Below are 17,907 nucleotides of genomic sequence, written 5' to 3'. Positions count from 1 at the left end.
CATTCCCAGCCTGTTCCCGGTGCCATTCCCAGCCCGTTCCCGGTGCCATTCCCAGCCCGTTCCCGGTGCCATTCCCGGTGTGTTCCCGGTGCCATTCCCAGCCCATTCCCGGTGCCATTCCCGGTGTGTTCCTGGTGCCATTCCCAGCCCGTTCCCGGTGCCATTCCCAGCCCGTTCCCGGTGCCATTCCCGGTGCCATTCCCAGCCCGTTCCCGGTGCCATTCCCAGCCTGTTCCCGGTGTGTTCCCGGTGCCATTCCCAGCCTGTTCCCGGTGCCGTTCCCAGCCCGTTCCCGGTGCCATTCCCGGTGCCATTCCCAGCCCGTTCCCGGTGCCATTCCCAGCCTGTTCCCGGTGCCACTCCCAGCCCGTTCCCAGTTCCGTTCCCGGCGCCATTCCCAGCCTGTTCCCGGTGCCATTCCCGGTGCCATTCCCGGTGCCATTCCCGGTGCCATTCCCAGCCTGTTCCCGGTGTGTTCCCGGTGCCATTCCCAGCCTGTTCCCGGTGCCATTCCCAGTGCCATTCCCAGCCTGTTCCCGGTGCCATTCCCAGCCTGTTCCCGGTGCCATTCCCAGTGTGTTCCCGGTGCCATTCCCGCTGCCATTCCCGGTGCCATTCCCAGCCTGTTCCCGGTGCCATTCCCGGTGCCATTCCCGGTGCCATTCCCAGCCTGTTCCCGCTGCCATTCCCAGCCTGTTCCCGGTGTGTTCCCGGTGCCATTCCCAGCCTGTTCCCGGTGCCATTCCCAGCCTGTTCCCGGTGTGTTCCCGGCCTGTTCCCGGTGCCATTCCCAGCCTGTTCCCGCTGCCATTCCCAGCCTGTTCCCGCTGCCATTCCCGGTGCCATTCCCGGTGTGTTCCCGGTGTGTTCCCGGTGTGTTCCCGGTGCCGTACCGGGCCCGCGGTGCCGTTTCTCCATCCAGATGTAGCAGTTGCTCTGGGCCACGCCGGTCTGCGAGTCCAGGAAGGGCAGGCGCACGCTGCGCTCGGCGCAGAGCCGCGCGTTGTAGCTGTGGCACTGCTCCATGGCGTCCCGGTAGTACTGCTCGCCCAGCCTGCAACGGCACCGGATGGCATTGGGAATGGCAGGGATTGGCACTGGGATTGGCATTGGGAATGGCATAGGGAATGGCACGGGGAATGGCACAGGGAATGGCAGGGAATGGCATTGGGATTGGCATTGGGAATGGCACAGGGAATGGCAGGGAATGGCACAGGGAATGGCAGGGAATGGCACTGGGAATGGCAGGGAATGGCATTGGGAATGGCACAGGGAATGGCAGGGAATGGCATTGGGAATGGCATTGGGAATGGCACTGGGAATGGCATTGGGATTGGCATTGGGAATGGCATTGGGAATGGCACAGGGAATGGCACAGGGAATGGCAGGGAATGGCACAGGGATTGGCACAGGGAATGGCAGGGAATGGCATTGGGAATGGCAGGGATTGGCAGGGAATGGCACAGGGAATGGCACAGGGAATGGCAGGGAATGGCATTGAGAATGGCATTGGGAATGGCACAGGGATTGGCAGGGAATGGCAGGGAATGGCATTGGGAATGGCAGGGAATGGCACTGGGAATGGCATTGGGAATGGCACAGGGAATGGCATTGGGAATGGCAGGGAATGGCATTGGGAATGGCAGGGAATGGCACTGGGAATGGCATTGGGAATGGCACAGGGAATGGCACAGGGAATGGCAGGGAATGGCATTGGGAATGGCACAGGAAATGGCAGGGAATGGCACAGGGATTGGCACAGGGAATGGCAGGGAATGGCACAGGGATTGGCACAGGGAATGGCAGGGAATGGCATTGGGAATGGCACAGGAAATGGCAGGGAATGGCACAGGGATTGGCACAGGGAATGGCAGGGAATGGCACAGGGATTGGCACAGGGAATGGCAGGGAATGGCATTGGGAATGGCACAGGGAATGGCAGGGAATGGCACTGGGAATGGCAGGGAATGGCACAGGGAATGGCAGGGATTAGTGCTGGGAATGGCAGGGATTGGCACTGAGAATAGCAGGGAATGGCACAGGGAATGGCACAGGGAATGGCAGGGATTGGCACTGGGAATGGCACAGGGAATGGCACTGGATTGGCACAGGGAACAGCACGGATTGGCGCAGGGAATGGCACAGGGAATGGCAGAGATTGGCACTGGGAATGGCAGGGATTGGCACTGGATTGGCACAGGGAATGGCACAGGATTGGCACAGGGAATGGCACAGGGAATGGCACAGGAATGGCACAGGGAATGGCACAGGAATGGCACAGGGAATGGCACAGGGAATGGCACTGGATTGGCATTGGGATTGGCAGGGAATGGGGAATCTCTCAGGGATGCCAGGAGAATGTCAGAGATACAACTGCAGAGACTCAGGGATGAAATCCTGGAGGAGATCAGGGATAAACCTGGAAACCACCAGGGATAAACCTGGAAACCACCAGGGATAAACCTGGAAACCACCAGGGATGAACAGGAAAACCCTGAGGAATAAACGTGGAAACCCTCAGGGATGAACCTGGAAACCCTGAGGGATAAACCTGAAAATCTTGGGGAATAAACCTGGAAACCCTCAGGAATAAACCTGGAAACCATGAGGGATAAACCTGGAAATCTTGGGGAATAAACCTGGAAACTCTCAGGAATAAACCTGGAAACTCTCAGGGATAAACCTGGAAACCATGAGGAATAAACGTGGAAACCCTCAGGTTGAACCTGGAAACCCTGAGGGATGAAATCCTGGAGAATATCAGGGATAAAATCCTGCAGAATCTCAGGGATAAAGCGCCCAACTTCCCATTCCTTGGCTTGCCCAGGACACTCACAGGGATGGGAAGAGAAGGGCAGGAAAAGAAGAGATGGAGCAAAGGGACGGACAGGAAAATGCAGGGATTTAGAGGGAAATACAGAGATTTACAGGAAATACAGAGATTTAGAGAGAAATACAGCAATACACAGAGAAATGCGGGGATTTAAAGAGAAATACAGGGAATTAGAAGGAAGTGCAGGAATATACAGGGAAATACGAGGATTTTGAGGGAGATACAGGGATTTTGAGGGAAATACGAGGATTTAGAGGGAAGTACAGGGAAGGCTCCCCCTCAGCTCGGCCTCCACAGGACGCTCCGGCTGGGATGCACAGGGAAGTAGTGCAGGAATGAACAGGGAACGTACAGGGATATTTAGGGATATTTAGAGATATTTAGGGATATTTAGGGATATTCGGGGATATTCAAGGATGGACAGGGAATCTCCAGGGATGCACAGGGATGTGTCGGGATGACTCCCCCGTCCTTGGCCTCTACAGGACGCTCGCACACGGAGTTCAGGGATCCATGAGGAAGCACACGGATACAATACAGGGAATTTTAAAGGGAATTTTAAAAGGAATTTTACAGGGACGAATCCCCCGGCTTTGCCCTCTCCAGGACCCTCTCAGGGCCAGACATGGGGGACCCCCCCCGGACCCTCCCAAGCTCTCTCCCCCTCAAGTCTCTGCGGCCTCCCGGTGCTGGGGAGGATTTTGGGGTGTCCTCAACGCTCCCCTCAGCAAAGTTCACCGCGAACAATGCGCGCGTGTCGCTTCCCCCCTCCCCGCCCACTTGGTCCCGTCCGGCGCGCGGGGCTGAAGCGGGGGCCTCGCTTCCCGCGCCCGGCCGGGCCGCACCATTCCCGCGCCGCAGGGGGAGACCGGGGAGGTGGGGGGGACCCGCACTCACAGCTTGACCACATTCTGAACCACCGCCGCCATCTTGGCTCCGCCGCCGGGGCGCCGCGGGGCGCGTGCGCGGAGGGAGGGGCGGGAGGGGCGGGGAGAGGGAGGAGGAGGAGGAGGAGGAGGAAGAGGAGGAGGAGGAAGAGGAGGAGGAAGGAGAAGGATGGAGGGAGGAGGAGGAGGAGGAGCGGGGAGAGGGAAGGGTGGAGAAAGAGGAGGCGGAGGGAGAGGGAGGAGAGGGAGGGCCGGGGGAAGGGAGCGGGGAGTCCTCCCGGCCGCTGGGGGGCGCTGTGCGCAGCGCGCGTGCGCGGAAAAGGGCGGGAAAAGGGGGAGTGGGGGGGCGAAAGTCTGAGGGGAAAAATGGCGGGAAAAGGATCTGAGGGGGAAAATGCACGGAAAATGAGAAAATCCAAGAGAAAGGGATGGAAGAAGGTACGGGGAGAAAGGGAGGGCATGGGGATGAAGGAGGGAGGCAGAGTGAGGGGTATGGGGGGAGAATAAGGAGGAGATGGAGGGGGAGACTGAGGGGAGAAATGGAGGGGGCAGAGTGAGGGCGTAAATAATGGGGAATGAGCGACAAGATGGGGGAGAATGAGGGAAAAATTGGGAGAGAACAAGGCAGGAGGGTGAGGGAGAAATGGACAGAAATTGAGGGAAAACGATGGTAGAGGATGAGGGGTTTATCCTGGAAAAAGGAGGATTGAGAGACCCCATTGCTCCCAACAATTCCCTGGAATGAGACCGGGAGTGAAATCCCTTCTCCCGCTGGATAAAACAAGAGGGAACAGCCTCGAGTTGGATCAGGGAAGATTTATTGAGGGAAATTCCTGAAAAGGGTTGTCCCACCCTGAGATGTGGAATTGCTGTCCTGGAATTATCCCAAAAAAAGCCTGGATGTGGCACATGGGGACCGTTCAGGGGTGACCAGGTTGGATTCGATGATCCCAAAGGTCTTTTTCAATCTGAACCTTTCCATGGAGAGGAGTGAGAAGATGCAGAATGGAAAGGGAAATGGGGAAAGGAAGGGATGGAGAAGGTTTGGGGGATAAAATGGAAAGGGAGGTGAGGGTTGGGATGGAAATGAGGGATAAATTCGGGATGGGGGATAAATGAAGGCCAGGAAAGAGTGAAATTAGGGATAAGTGAGGATGAATCCCTCAGATCCCAAATCTCCCCAGATTCCTTATGTCTCTTCCTGCCAAAAATTCCCATTTTTGAGCTCTTTTCCCTTTTTATCAAACCCGAATTAACCCAATTCCCCCAGATTCATTCTCCAGGGCAGAGATCACCCACAGACCCCATTTTTGAGCTTTTCTCCCTTTTTATCAAACCTGAATTAACCAAATATCCCCAAATTCATCCCTCAGGACAGGGGTCACCCACAGACCCCACGGTGAGCGTGGTTTGAGGTCAACTTCCAGGTGAATTCTGCATTTCCAGGTGAGTTCTTCACTTCCAGGTGAGTTCCTCATTTCCAGGTGAGTTCCTCATTTTGAGGTGAGTTCCTCATTTCCAGGTGAATTCCTCTCTATTTTTCCTCCTTACTTCCACATCCCACCTGTGTTTTTTTTCCTTTTTGTTGAGAATTTGCCTTTTCTTTCCCCCAAGGTCAAACCTTCCTCCCTCCTCCTCCTCCTCCTCCTCCTGCCGGTAATCCCGGCGTGGGCGGCGTTAATCCCCTGCCCGGAAATCCCGGGATAAACGAGGAAGTTAATTAATGAATTAACGATCCCCGTCTCGATTGATTCCGCCATAAACTCCCCAGAAAGGGAGGGGCAGCGGGCGCTGAGTCATGGATGACTCAAATTCTTGGAATTGAGACTCAAATTCTTGGAACTGGGAGTAAATCAGCGAGTTTGGCAACAGTGGCTGGAATAAATCATTAATTTGGGGAGGGGTTAATTAGGGGAGAAGTGAAGGAGGCTCCAGTCCTGCGGAAAGGGATCCCAAATGATTTATTCGTTAATTGAAAATTAATTAGGGAATTTGGTGTTTTTGCAGATGAGATAGTGGAAAAAATAATTCAGGGATAAAGTGATATTTGGGGTAATTTCAGGGATAATAACAATAATTTTGGGGATAATTTCAGGGGTTTTTAGCAGGGAGGTGAGGAAGGAGGAGAGGGGTGAGAAAAGCAAAATCAACTTTTTTTTAATGGTAAAAAGCCCCAAATTTAGCAAATTAAAGGAGCTTTTCCAGGACTGGAGCAGAGAGGGATGAATGGGGGAAGAAAAAGGGGTGAACAAGGTCCCAAATTAAAGCTGGAACACCCCAAAATTCAGCCCTGAGTTGTGGAAGTGGAAAAATCTGGGTGAGAAAAGGGACAAAACAGGAAAAAAAAAGGGGATTTTGGCAGATTTTGGTTATTTCGAAACATCTCCGGCAGCGCCGATTTCGCAATTCCTGCGCCGAGGTGGGGCACAAACAGCTCCAGCTTTAAATCACTGATTAAGGTGGAAAACCCAGGAAAATTGGGGTGAAATCCAGGGAAAAAAACCAAATCCATCCCCGCTGTCCCGACCCAGCCGTGCTGGAAAAGCCCCAAAGCACAGAAAGCCCAAAAGGAGCCGTTCTGGGCCCAAAAGGAGCCGTTCTGGCCCCTTTCCCTCAGGAGGGGACTCAGAGCCACGTCCCCGTCCCAATCTCTGCTTAATTAATCACAAACATCCCTGGGGTTAATTAACCACAAACGAGGAGGTTCTGAAACAGCTGGAATTGGTTTGGGGAGGAAAAATCCCCAAAATAAATAAAACGTGCACAGAGGGTGTGGGGAGAAAAGAGTTTAGGGCAGGGAGGAGTTGGACTAAATAGCAATTAAACCTGATTGAGCTTAATTAACCTCAGTTTGTTCCTTTTTTGATGGGTTTATCCCCAAATTCTGGGCGTTTGCACCCAAAGTGCCTCGGGTTTGGCGGCGCAGGGGGGGAGGGGAAGGAAGAGGCGGGACAAGGGTTCGTTAACGAGAATCTAATGAGTCATTAGGCAGATAATCTCAATCAGACGGGCCAGGCAGTGAGGAGCAGCACCAGCGGGGTCAGAGGGGCAGATCCCGGCCGGGTTTTGGGCTCAAACCGCCCGAAATGGGTGAAAGGAGGGGATGGGGGGCAGCAGCCCGGCCAAGGCGGTGCCCCCCTGTCCCGTGGGGCTCCAGCAGTGATTCCAGGGGGGTTTTGTCCTTAAATTGGGATATTGCCCAAAATCCAGCTGGGATCACCCCAGCATCCCACACAATCCGGGATGGATCCCCCATTCCAGGATCCGCCTGGGGGGTTCCTGGTTGGTTCTGCTTCTCCTCGAGGATTCCCAGTTCACCCAGTTCACCCAGTTTGGGGGTTTGGCTCCTCCATGGATTGAGTTCCTGAATCAGGAACCCCTCGGGGATCCCGGCCCCATCCGTGGGGTTCCCGAGGATTTCCCGGAGCAGAGGGTGAGGTTCAGGCAGCCCAGGGGGTTCAGAGCAAACCCCGCCGTGCCCCCGAGTTCTCCTGGCCCCAATCCCTGGGAATTCACCCCAAAAGTTTGGGGATGACTTTGGGTCTGATGGAATTGAATCCTGGCCGGAATCCCTGGGAATTCACCCCAAAAGTTTGGGGGATTACTTTAGGTCTGATGGAATTGAATCCTGGCCGGAGTCTCTGGGAATTCACCCCAAAAGCGTCAGAATCGAATCCTCCTGGCCGGAATCTTTGGGAATTCACACCAAAAGTTTGGGGGATGACTTTGGGTCTGATGGAATTGAATCCTGGCCCGAATCTCTGGGAATTCACCCCAAAAGTGTCAGAATCGAATCCCTCGATTCTGGATTTTGGGTCCGACTGAATCGACTGAATCCTCCTGGCCGGAATCTTTGGGAATTCACCCCAAAAGCGTCAGAATCGAATCCTCCTGGCCGGAATCTTTGGGAATTCACACCAAAAATTGAGGGATGACTTTGGGTCTGACTGAATCGAATCCTCCTGGCCCGAATCTTTGGGAATTCACACCAAAAATTGAGGGATGACTTTGGGTCTGACTGAATCGAATCCTCCTGGCCCGAATCTCTGGGAATTCACCCCAAAAGTTTGGGGGATGACGTTGGGTCCGACGGCCGCGTTTCCCTGGTCAGGAGGAGGGCGCTGAGCAGAGCTCGAGGGTCTCTCTGCTTCTCCCCTGAGGCTGAACCCTCACCTGGAGAGAGGAAAGGGGAGAATCCGAGCTGGAATCTGAGATCCACGTCCAAAAAACACCCAAAATGCTCCATCCTCATCCTCCAAAACCACCCAAAATCAAAGCTGCAACCCGAGACCCTCATCCTCCAAAAACACCCAAAATCCTCCATCCTCATCCTCACCATCCATTTCCCAATGGTGCCACCTTCACCCAGGCTGGACTCTGAGATCCACATCCAAAACCACCCCAAATCCTCCTCCATCCTCATCCTCATCCTCACCATCCATTTCCCAATGGTGCCACCTTCACCCAAGCTGGAATCTGAGATCCACATCTGAAACCACCCAAAATCCTCCTCCATCCTCATCCTCACCGTCCATTTCCCAAACTGGAATCGGAGATCCACATCCCAAAAAGACCCCCAAAATCCATCCTCATCCTCAAAAACCACCCAAAATCCTCCTCCACCCTCACCATCCATTTCCCAACGCCTTCACCCAAGCTGGAATCTGAGATCCACACCCCAAATCCTCCATCCTCATCCTCATCCTCACCATCCATTTCCCAATGGTGCCACCTTCACCCAAGCTGGAATCTGAGATCCACAACCCAAAAAACACCCAAAATCTTTCTCCATCCTCATCCTCAAAAAACACCCAAAATCCTCCCTCATCCTCATCCTCACCGTGCATTTCCCAAAGCCTTCACCCAGGCTGGAATCTGAGATCCACACCCCCAATCCTCCATCATCCTCATCCTCACCATCCATTTCCCAATGGTGCCACCTTCACCCAAGCTGGAATCTGAGATCCACAACCCAAAAAACACCCAAAATCCAAGCTGGAATCTGCGATCCACACCCCAAACCCTCCCTCCTCCTCCTCACCGTGCGCGCTCCCGGCTCACGTCAGGATCTGGGCCCGGGCGGCGGCGCCGCGCTCGGCCTGGTGCCGGTCCATGACCTGCAGCACATCCTCCAGGATGGACGGGCCCAGGTCCACGTGCAGGGACAGCAGCGAGCCGGCGTGCGACAGCAGGGGCTCGGCGTCGCCGTTGGCGGGATGCGATGGTGACACCGACGATGGTGATGACAATGGCGGCGGTGACGATGATGATGATGGCGGCGACGATGGCGACGGTGCCGCGGCCTCGTCCAGGTGCAGCCGCGGCGGTTTGGGCGGCGCCGGCGCCGCGGGCAGGGGCAGGGTGAGGGCCTGGGCGGCGCCGAGCACGGGCAGCGAGATGGCGTTTTTGAGCAGCGGCGACGGCGCCGCGGCGCCCGCCTGCCCGCCCGCCATGGTGGCCGCACGTGAGAACTCGAAGGGCGCCGGCGGCGTACCCTCACCGGTGTCACCGTCCCCGCACGGCAGCAGGTGCAGCTTGCCCTGCAGGAAGGAGATGTCCCCGAAGGTGTCGGCGCGGCCGCCGCTGCCCACGTGGATGGTGTGGCGGAAGTCGCCCAGGGGGGGGCTGATCATGTCCGACGAGAGGAGGTCCCGCAGCTTCTCCTTCTTGCCCTTGCGGCTGCCGCGCTTCAGGTAGATGGGCACCTTGGTGGCCATGGCGCCTCAGGAGGGCCTGGGGGGCGGGAGGGGAGAAGCCTCAGCTCGGGTGAAACCTCAGCTACGGTGAAACCTCAGCTCGGGCTCCTCAGCACCAACCCAGCTCCAGCTCCTCAGAGCCAACCCAGCTCCTGCTCCTCAGCCAACCCAGCTCCTGTTCCTCAGCACCAACCCAGCTCCGGCTCCTCAGCACCAACCCAGCTCCTGCTCCTCAGCCAACCCAGCTCCTGTTCCTCAGCACCAACCCAGCTCCAGCTCCTCAGCACCAACCCAGCTCCGGCTCCTCAGCACCAACCCAGCTCCCTCAGAGCCAACCCAGCTCCAGCTCCTCAGCACCAACCCAGCTCCAGCTCCTCAGCACCAACCCAGCTCCGGCTCCTCAGAGCCAACCCAGCTCCAGCTCCTCAGCACCAACCCAGCTCCAGCTCCTCAGCACCAACCCAGCTCCGGCTCCTCAGAGCCAACCCAGCTCCGGCTCCTCAGCACCAACCCAGCTCCAGCTCCTCAGCACCAACCCAGCTCCAGCTCCTCAGCACCAACCCAGCTCCTCAGCCAACCCAGCTCCGGCTCCTCAGCACCAACCCAGCTCCCTCAGAGCCAACCCAGCTCCAGCTCCTCAGAGCCAACCCAGCTCCGGCTCCTCAGAACCAAACCCAGACCTGCCCTGTGGTGCTATCACTGCCCAAACCCTGGGATCCAGGGAAATGCGGGTTTGGGTGAGGGAGGAGTTGCAGCTCAGCAGAGCAGAATCCTGCAAAGAGGCGTTTTGAACCCAAAAGGGATTTTCTCTGCCCGGCCCCGCCCAGCTGAAGTAAAAACCAGAAATTTCGGAGATTTGGGGCCGCGAGGGGAAGGAAGTTGGGGTTTCCTCTGTTTCACTCTGAGCTCAGCTCAATCTGCGCTGGGTTTTCCAGCTCTGGGGAGAAACGGGGCAAAAATGGGAACTTTTGGTGCCCTGAATGAATCCATCCCTCAGTGGGAGGGGAAAGGGGATGGAACGAGTTTGGGGCCATCAGAAAAAAGGGATAGAACGAGTTTGGGGCCACCAGAAAAAAGGGATGGAACGAGTTTGGGGCCACCAGAAAAAAGGGATGGAACGAGTTTGGGGCCATCAGAAAAAAGGGATAGAACGAGTTTGGGGCCACCAGAAAAAAGGGATGGAACGAGTTTGGGGCCATCAGAAAAAAGGGATGGAACGAGTTTGGGGCCATCAGAAAAAAGGGATGGAACGAGTTTGGGGCCATCAGAAAAAGGGATGGAACGAGTTTGGGGCCATCAGAAAAAGGGATGGAACGAGTTTGGGGCCACCAGAAAAAAGGGATGGAACGAGTTTGGGGCCATCAGAAAAAAGGGATGGAATGAGTTTGGGGCCATCAGAAAAAAGGGATGGAACGAGTTTGGGGCCACCAGAAAAAAGGGATGGAACGAGTTTGGGGCCATCAGAAAAAAGGGATGGAACGAGTTTGGGGCCATCAGAAAAAAGGGATGGAACGAGTTTGGGGCCATCAGAAAAAGGGATGGAACGAGTTTGGGGCCACCAGAAAAAAGGAATGGAATGAGTTTGGGGCCACCAGAATGTTCCCTGTTAAATCAGCAATGGAAAGTTCTGGAACTTTTCACCCTTAGCACGAGTTTTCAGGGGGAAAAAAATTCCACCCACGCCTGGTTTTGTAACAGCAAAGGGCAGAGCAGCGCGAGGGATTCGGGGACATTGAGAGGGATTTGGGGACAAATTCCCGGGCAGGATTTGTCGCTGCAAACACAACAACAGCAGCGGCAGCGATGCCCCGAGGGATGGAAAATCCCCATTGATTCCCCTGCACGAGGGATGGAAAATCCCCATTGATTCCCTGCACGGCCCAAAGCTGCCCTGGCCCTGCCTGTTCTCGGCTTTGGGGGATATTCCTTTGGGGGATATTCCTTCAAAATTCTCTGGTTTTGGGGAATATTCCCTTATTACCCCATTTTTAGGTAACATTCCCTTATGGTTCCCAGGTTTTGGGGAATATTTCCTTATAATTCCCCGTTTTTAAGGAATATTCCTTCATAATCACCCATTTTTAGTCAATATTCCCTTGTTATCCCATTTTTAGTGAATATTCCCTTATTATCCCGTTTTTAGGGAATAACCCCTCATTTTTAGGGAACACTCCCTCATTGTCCCTCAATTTTATGGAATATTCCCTTATCATTCCCTGTTTTGAGGGAATACTCCCTTGTTGTCCCATTCTCATGGAATTCTCCCCCATTTTAATGGAATTTTCCCCATTTTCATGGAATTTTCCCCGTTTTCATGGAATTTCCCCCATTTTCATGGAATTTTCCCCATTTTCATGGAATTTTCCCCGTTTTCATGGAATTTTCCCCATTTTCATGGAATTCTCCCCCGTTATTCCCGTTTTTATGGGATTCTCCCGTTTTTATGGGATTCTCCCGTTTTTATGGAATTCTTCCCCCATTTTCCCCCCATTTCCCGTTACCGACCAAGGTGGCACCGCCGGGAATTTGGGAGAGGGAAGGGAAGGGGAAGGAAAAGGGAAAAAGGGAAAAAGGGAAAAAGGGAAAAAGGGAAAAAGGGAAAAAGGGAAGGGAAGGGAAGGGAAGGGAAGGGAAGGGAAGGGAAGGGAAGGGAAGGGAAGGGAAGGGAAGGGAAGGGAAGGGAAGGGAAGGGAAGGGAAGGGAAGGGAAGGGAAGGGAAGGGAAGGGAAGGATCCCAAGGATCAGGGAGAGGGTCCTGGGATTAGGAAGGGAACAGGATCCTGGGTCGATCCCAAAGATCAGGGAAAGGATCCAAGGATCCAGGGAATGGGGAGAGGATCCAGGGATGGGAGAGGATCCCAAGGATCAGAGATGGGAGAGGATCCAGGAATGGGGAAAGGATCCCGGGTGGATCCCAGGGATCAGGGAGAGGATCCAAGGATCAGGGAAGGGAAAGGATCCAGGGATGGGAAAGGATCCGGGGATGGGAGAGGATCCCAAAATGGGGAGAGGATCCCGGGATGGGGAGAGGATCTGGGGATGGGAGAGGATCCCAAGAATCAGGGAGAGGATCCCAAAATGGGCAGAGGATCCTGGGAAGGGAGAGGAACCAGGAATGGGGAAGGATCCTGGGTTAATCCCAAGGATCAGGGAGAGGATCCAAGGATCAGGGAAGGGAAAGGATCCAGGGAATGGGGAGAGGATCCCGGGTGGATCCCGGGGATCGGGGAAAGGATCCAGGGATGGGAAAGGATCTGGGGATGGGAGAGGATCCCAAGGATCAGGGAGAGGATCCCAAAATGGGGAGAGGATCCTGGGAAGGGAGAGGATCCAGGAATGGAGAAGGGATCCTGGGTTAATCCCAAGGATCAGGGAGAGGATCCAAAGATCAGGGAAGGGAAAGGATCCAGGGAATGGGGAGAGGATCCCAGGTGGATCCCGGGGATCGGGGAAAGGATCCAGGGATGGGAAAGGATCCAGGGATGGGAGAGGATCCCAAGGATCAGGGAGAGGATCCAAAGATCAGGGAAGGGAGAGGATCCCGGGATTGGGAAAGGATCCTGGGTGGATTCCAGGGATGAGGGAGAAGATCCCAAAATGGGGAGAGGATCCCAGGATGGGGAGAGGATCCAGGGATGGGAAAGGATCTGGGGATGGGAGAGGATCCAGGGATGGGAGAGGATCCCAAGGATCAGGGAGAGGATCCAGGGATGGGGAAGGATCCTGGGTTAATCCCAAGGATCAGGGAGAGGATCCAAAGATCAGAGAAGGGAGAGGATCCAGGAATGGGAAAGGATCTGGGGATGGGAGAGGATCCAAGGATCAGGGAAGGGATCCCGGTTGGATCCCGGATCGGGTCCCGGCTCCGGGCCGGCCAATGCTGACGGTGCCGAGCGAGCGGCGCCGCTGATCCCGGGATTAGCGTGGGACAGACGGACGGACAGACGGACGGACGGACGGACGGACAGACGGACAGACGGACGGGGGGGGGCGGCGGCGCCGGGCTGGGGACGGGGAGATGCCCTGGGAACCGGGATCGGCACCGGGAAATGGGGAATTGGAGGGGAAAAGGGGAAAAATGGTGGGGGAAATGGAATGATTGGGGGAAATGGGTTTGTGGGGAAAGAAAGTGGATTTGGAGGGAATAGAAATGGGTTTGAAGGGGGGAAAAAGGAATTATTGGGGGGAAATGAGTTTGTGGGGGAAAGAAACTGATTTGGAGGGAATAAAGCGGAAAAAACGGATTGGTTTTTTTGGGAAAAATGGGTTTGTGGGGAATAGAAATGGATTTGTAGGGAATAAAATGGAATTATAGGGGGGACAAATGTGGGTTCCCAGGTGGGGCTGAGGATGAGGATGATGGGGATGATGATGATGATGATGATGATGATGGGGATGAAGGCCCCAGCCCCCGAATCCCCTCCCCAGGGAGATCCCAAACAGGTGGAAAATGAGCTGGGAAAGGAGGATAATGAATTATCCAAGGAAGAATTCATTTCTGGGAGTTTCCATCCCTGAGATCCCAGGAGACCCCAAAGGATGAGTCAGGAATGAAGAAAACGGGGAAAAAACAGGAAAAAAATGGGGGGAAACCAGGGAAAAAACAGGAAAAAAACCCAAGGAAAAAGCAAGGAAAAACAGGGAAAAAACAGGGAAAAAACAGGAAAAAAACCAAGGAAAAAACCAAGGAAAAAAAGGGGGAAAAGCAGGAAAAAGGGAAGTTTTTCCCCGGATCCGAGTGGGAGGAGCTCCAGGACTCCGAGCCTGGAATCGCCCGAATCAGCAGATTCGATTCCCACCCAGGAAAATTTCAGGAATTTTCCCTTTTTTCCGTCAATTCTGGGTCCTCTGGAGGAAATCCCGCTCCTTTTCCAGCGGTTTTGGGGATTTTGGGGTTGGTTTGGGAGGAATTTGGGGAGTTTTTTATAAATTACAGGGAAATTTTGTTCCTTTTCAGCCCCTCGAGCTTCAGCACCTCAACATTTTTACTTTTTCCCATCAAAATTCCAATTTCCTGCCCATTTGGGGCCCGGAAAAAGCCGGAATGGTTAAAATTGATTTAAAACGGGAAAGAATTGGCTGAAATTGATTTAAATCGATTAAACCCGGGAATTGAATGGTTAAAATGGATTCAAACCGGGAACGAATTGGTTAAAATGGATTAAAACCGGAATGAATGGGTTAAAATGAATTAAAATTAATTAAAATGAATTAAAAGTGATTAAAATCCCCGATCCCGTCTCACCTGGGGAATCCAGCGGCGGCTCCGGCCCGGGGGCAGCGCAGCGCTGGCAAAGCCATGGCAGGGCCGGGAAAACCTCGGGAAACGGCGAAATTCGGGAAAGAAAAGGCGAAATTCGGGAAAAAGCGAAATTCGGGAAAAGAAACGGCGAAATTCGGGAAAGGAAAAGGCGAAATTCGGGAAAAGAAACGGCGAAATTCGGGAAAAGGCGAAATTCGGGAAAAGAAACGGCGAAATTCGGGAAAGGAAAAGGCGAAATTGGGGAAAAGCGAACCCGAAATTGGGGGAAAAGCGGCGGCTCCGGAGCGGGCCCCGGGGCCGGGATGGGCTCGGAGTCCGCTCGGGATCCCGGACACTCCTTGGAAATGCGGAAATCTGGGAATTCAGGAAATTCCGGGGTTCGGGAATTCAGGAAATTCCGGGGTTCGGAAATTCAGGAATCCGGGGGTTCGGAAATCCGGAGATTCAGGAAATCCGGGGGTTCAGAAAATCAGGAATCCAAGGATTCGGAAATCCGGGAGTTCAGGAATCCATTATTCAGAAATCCAGCGGTTCAGGAATCCGGGGGTTCGGAAATCGGAGGCTTTGGAAATTCAGGGGTTCAGGAATCCGGGGGTTCGGAAATCCGGGGATTCAGAAATCGGAGGCTTTGGAAGTTCAGGGGTTCGGAAATGCGGGGATTCTCCGGAGAGCGCCGGGCCGGGATCCGGGGCCGTTCCTGGGGTTATTCCGGGGCTCCGGAGGCCGCTCCGAGGCGGATCCGGGGCCGTTCCAGATCCCGGGCCCGTTCCGGGGATTCGGGAGCTGCTCCGGGGCCGTTCCCGGGGCTCTTCCAGGGATTCCGGGGCTCCGGGGGCGGTTCCGGGGCCGTTCCGGGGCTCCAGGGCCAATTTCAGGCATCCAGGGCCGGTTCCGGGGCCGTTCCGTTCCGGGGCCCCGCCGGGAGCCGCTCTAAGCCGGGAGCGGGCGGAGCCGGAGGGCTCCAATGAAGCGCTGCGTTAATGAAGCGCTGCGTTAATGAAGCGCTGCGTTAATGAAGCGCTGAGTTAATGAAGCGCTGCGTTAATGAAGCGCTGTGTTAATGAAGCTCTGTGTTAATCCAACCGGGATGCGGAGCGGGCGGGGGGGCCCTGGGGGAAGGTTCCGCTCTTTTCCCCCGATCAAAGGGAGGAATCGCTGCTGGCCCTTTAAATGCGGGCGGGGAATCCGGGATGGGAGCACGGGATGGGAATCCGGGCCGGGAGTCCGGGATGGGAATCCGGGATGGGAATCCGGGATGGGAGATCGGGATGGGAGTCCGGGATGGGAATCCGGGATGGGAATCCGGGATGGGAGTCCGGGATGGGAGTCCGGGATGGGAGTCCGGGATGGGAATCCGGGATGGGAGTCCGGGATGGGAATCCGGGATGGGAGTCCGGGATGGGAATCCGGGATGGGAGTCCGGGATGGGAATCCGGGCAGCGACAGCGCCGAGCGCGGCCGGGAGGGCTCCAGAGGGGGAAACGGGAAAAGGGGAAAGGAGAAGGCTCTGCCCGCCCTGCCCGCGGCACCGAGAGAGAATGAGAATGTTCTGTCCTTCCCTTCCCTTCCCTTCCCTTCCCTTCCCTTCCCTCCCCTCCCCTCCCCTCCCCTTCCCTTCCCTTCCCTTCCCTTCCCTTCCCTTCCCTCCCCTCCCCTCCCCTCCCCTTCCCTTCCCTTTTTCCCCTTTTTCCCCTTTTTCCCCTCCCGAATTCCCGCTGGTGGCACCTGCGGAGCCCGGGATCGGGATCGGGATCGGGATTTGGGATTGGGGCCGGGATTCAGGATCAGGATCCAAAATTTGGATTTGGGATCGGGACCAGGATCCAGATCCAGGATGGGGATTTGGGATTGGGGCTGGAATCCGGGATTTGGGGTCTGGGCCGGGATCAGGGCTGGGATTTGGGATTGGGGATCAGGATTTGGGACCAGGATCAGGATCCAGGTGTGGGACTGGGGCCGGAATTCGGGATCGGGGCTGGAATTTGGGCTCAGGGCCGGAATTTGGGATCGGGGTTGGGATTTGGGATCGGGGCTGGAATTCGGGATCGGGGCTGGAATTCGGGATCGGGGGCCGGAATTTGGGATCGGGGCCGGAATTCGGGATCGGGGCTGGAATTCGGGCTCAGGGCCAGGGTCCGGATTCGGGATCGGTCCCGGCCCCGTTTCCCTCCCCAGGAGCTCCCGGAGCTCCCTCGGCCTCTCCCGGAAATGGAACCTGGAAAATCCCGGCGGGGTCGGATCCCTGCCCTGCCCTGCACCCTCGGAATTCCCAAATTAAATCCCAAATAAAATAAAATTAAATAAAATTAAATTAAATCGGGTTTTTCCAAGGGAAACCGAGGCTGGGGGAGGAGAAGCCAAGGGGAAATCTGGGAGGAAATTTGGGTTCTGCTCCATTTGTAAAAAAAAAAAAAAAAAAAAGAAACATTGGAAATAAAATGGAAATAAAGATGGAAATGGGAGGAAAATAAAATTTCATGGATGTTGGAAAAATTGGATTTGGTTTGGGGTGGGAAGAGCTGGAATTGGGCACAGAACCCAGAGGTGCCCTCAGCATTGCCCAAGTGCTCCGTGGGGATGTTTGGGGAGAAAAAGGAGATTTTTGGTTAAATCCCAGCCCCACACTGGAATCAGAAAGAGAATTTCCCTCCCCAGCCCCGATTTCCCAGGTTTTACCCCAAAATCCCTCCCTGGATTTACCTCAGGAAACCACACCAGGACAGGCAGAAACTTTAATTATTTACACCTTCATCAATTTGGGGTAGAAAATGTGGGAAAAGGGTCAAAGGCAGAGCTGCGGCAGCACCGGGAATTCGTAATTAATTAATTCGTTTGGGATTAATTAAACTCCCAGTCCTTAACGAGGCCACCAAGGTGAGGGGTGACCCCAGACAGGGAGGGTCCCGCGCCCAAATTCCCAAATTCCTGAATCCCAAATTCCCGAATCCCAAATTCCCAAATTCCCGAACCCCAAATTCCCAAATCCCAAATCCCAAATTCCCGAATCCCAAATTCCTCTGGGGAAATCCTCCATGGGCAGAATGATTCTGGGGAATTTAACCAGAATTCCAGGAATTTTAAATGGAATTTCAGGAGTTTAACCCCAATTCCAGGAATTTAAACCCCAGTTTCAGGAGTTCTAGCCCCAATTCCAGGAATTTTAACTGGAAATCCAGGAGTTTGAACCCCAGTTCAGGAATTTTCACCCCAATTCCAGGAGTCTCAATC

At 54.8% G+C, this 17,907-nt stretch overlaps 2 protein-coding genes across 5 annotated transcripts in view; both read right to left on the bottom strand.

The window, feature by feature from the left end:
* Window positions 1-3,885, bottom strand: part of DPF2 (double PHD fingers 2) — a 29,468-nt gene extending 25,583 nt beyond the window's left edge. For all 3 annotated transcript variants that reach the window (XM_074531255.1, XM_074531254.1, XM_074531256.1), the window contains exons 1-2: window positions 3,731-3,885; window positions 894-1,054 (exon numbers count right to left, since the gene is read on the bottom strand). In XM_074531255.1, coding sequence (XP_074387356.1) covers window positions 894-1,054; window positions 3,731-3,762 — 193 coding nt within the window. In that variant the 5' untranslated portion in view covers window positions 3,763-3,885. The remainder of the gene's footprint in view (window positions 1-893; window positions 1,055-3,730) is intronic.
* A 636-nt stretch (window positions 3,886-4,521) lies between these two features.
* CDC42EP2 (CDC42 effector protein 2) lies at window positions 4,522-15,838 on the bottom strand. Of its 2 annotated transcripts, XM_074531280.1 has the most exons (4): window positions 14,800-15,838; window positions 14,662-14,761; window positions 8,762-9,453; window positions 4,522-7,893 (listed from the first exon to the last, which is right to left on the bottom strand). In XM_074531280.1, the coding sequence occupies exon 3, from the start codon at window positions 9,435-9,437 to the stop codon at window positions 8,778-8,780; it is 660 nt and encodes a 219-aa protein (XP_074387381.1). In that variant the 5' UTR covers window positions 9,438-9,453; window positions 14,662-14,761; window positions 14,800-15,838; the 3' UTR covers window positions 4,522-7,893; window positions 8,762-8,777. The 2 variants fall into 2 exon arrangements, with proteins under 2 accessions (XP_074387381.1, XP_074387380.1); XM_074531279.1 differs by having other exon boundaries at window positions 14,662-15,837.
* Between the last annotated feature and the right edge of the window lie 2,069 nt (window positions 15,839-17,907).

Source organism: Zonotrichia albicollis, chromosome 34 (genome assembly GCF_047830755.1).
Source record: "Zonotrichia albicollis isolate bZonAlb1 chromosome 34, bZonAlb1.hap1, whole genome shotgun sequence".
Lineage (NCBI taxonomy): Eukaryota > Metazoa > Chordata > Aves > Passeriformes > Passerellidae > Zonotrichia > Zonotrichia albicollis.
The sequence above is the reverse complement of the archived record's forward strand: the minus strand, read 5'-3'. Positions and strand labels throughout refer to the sequence as shown.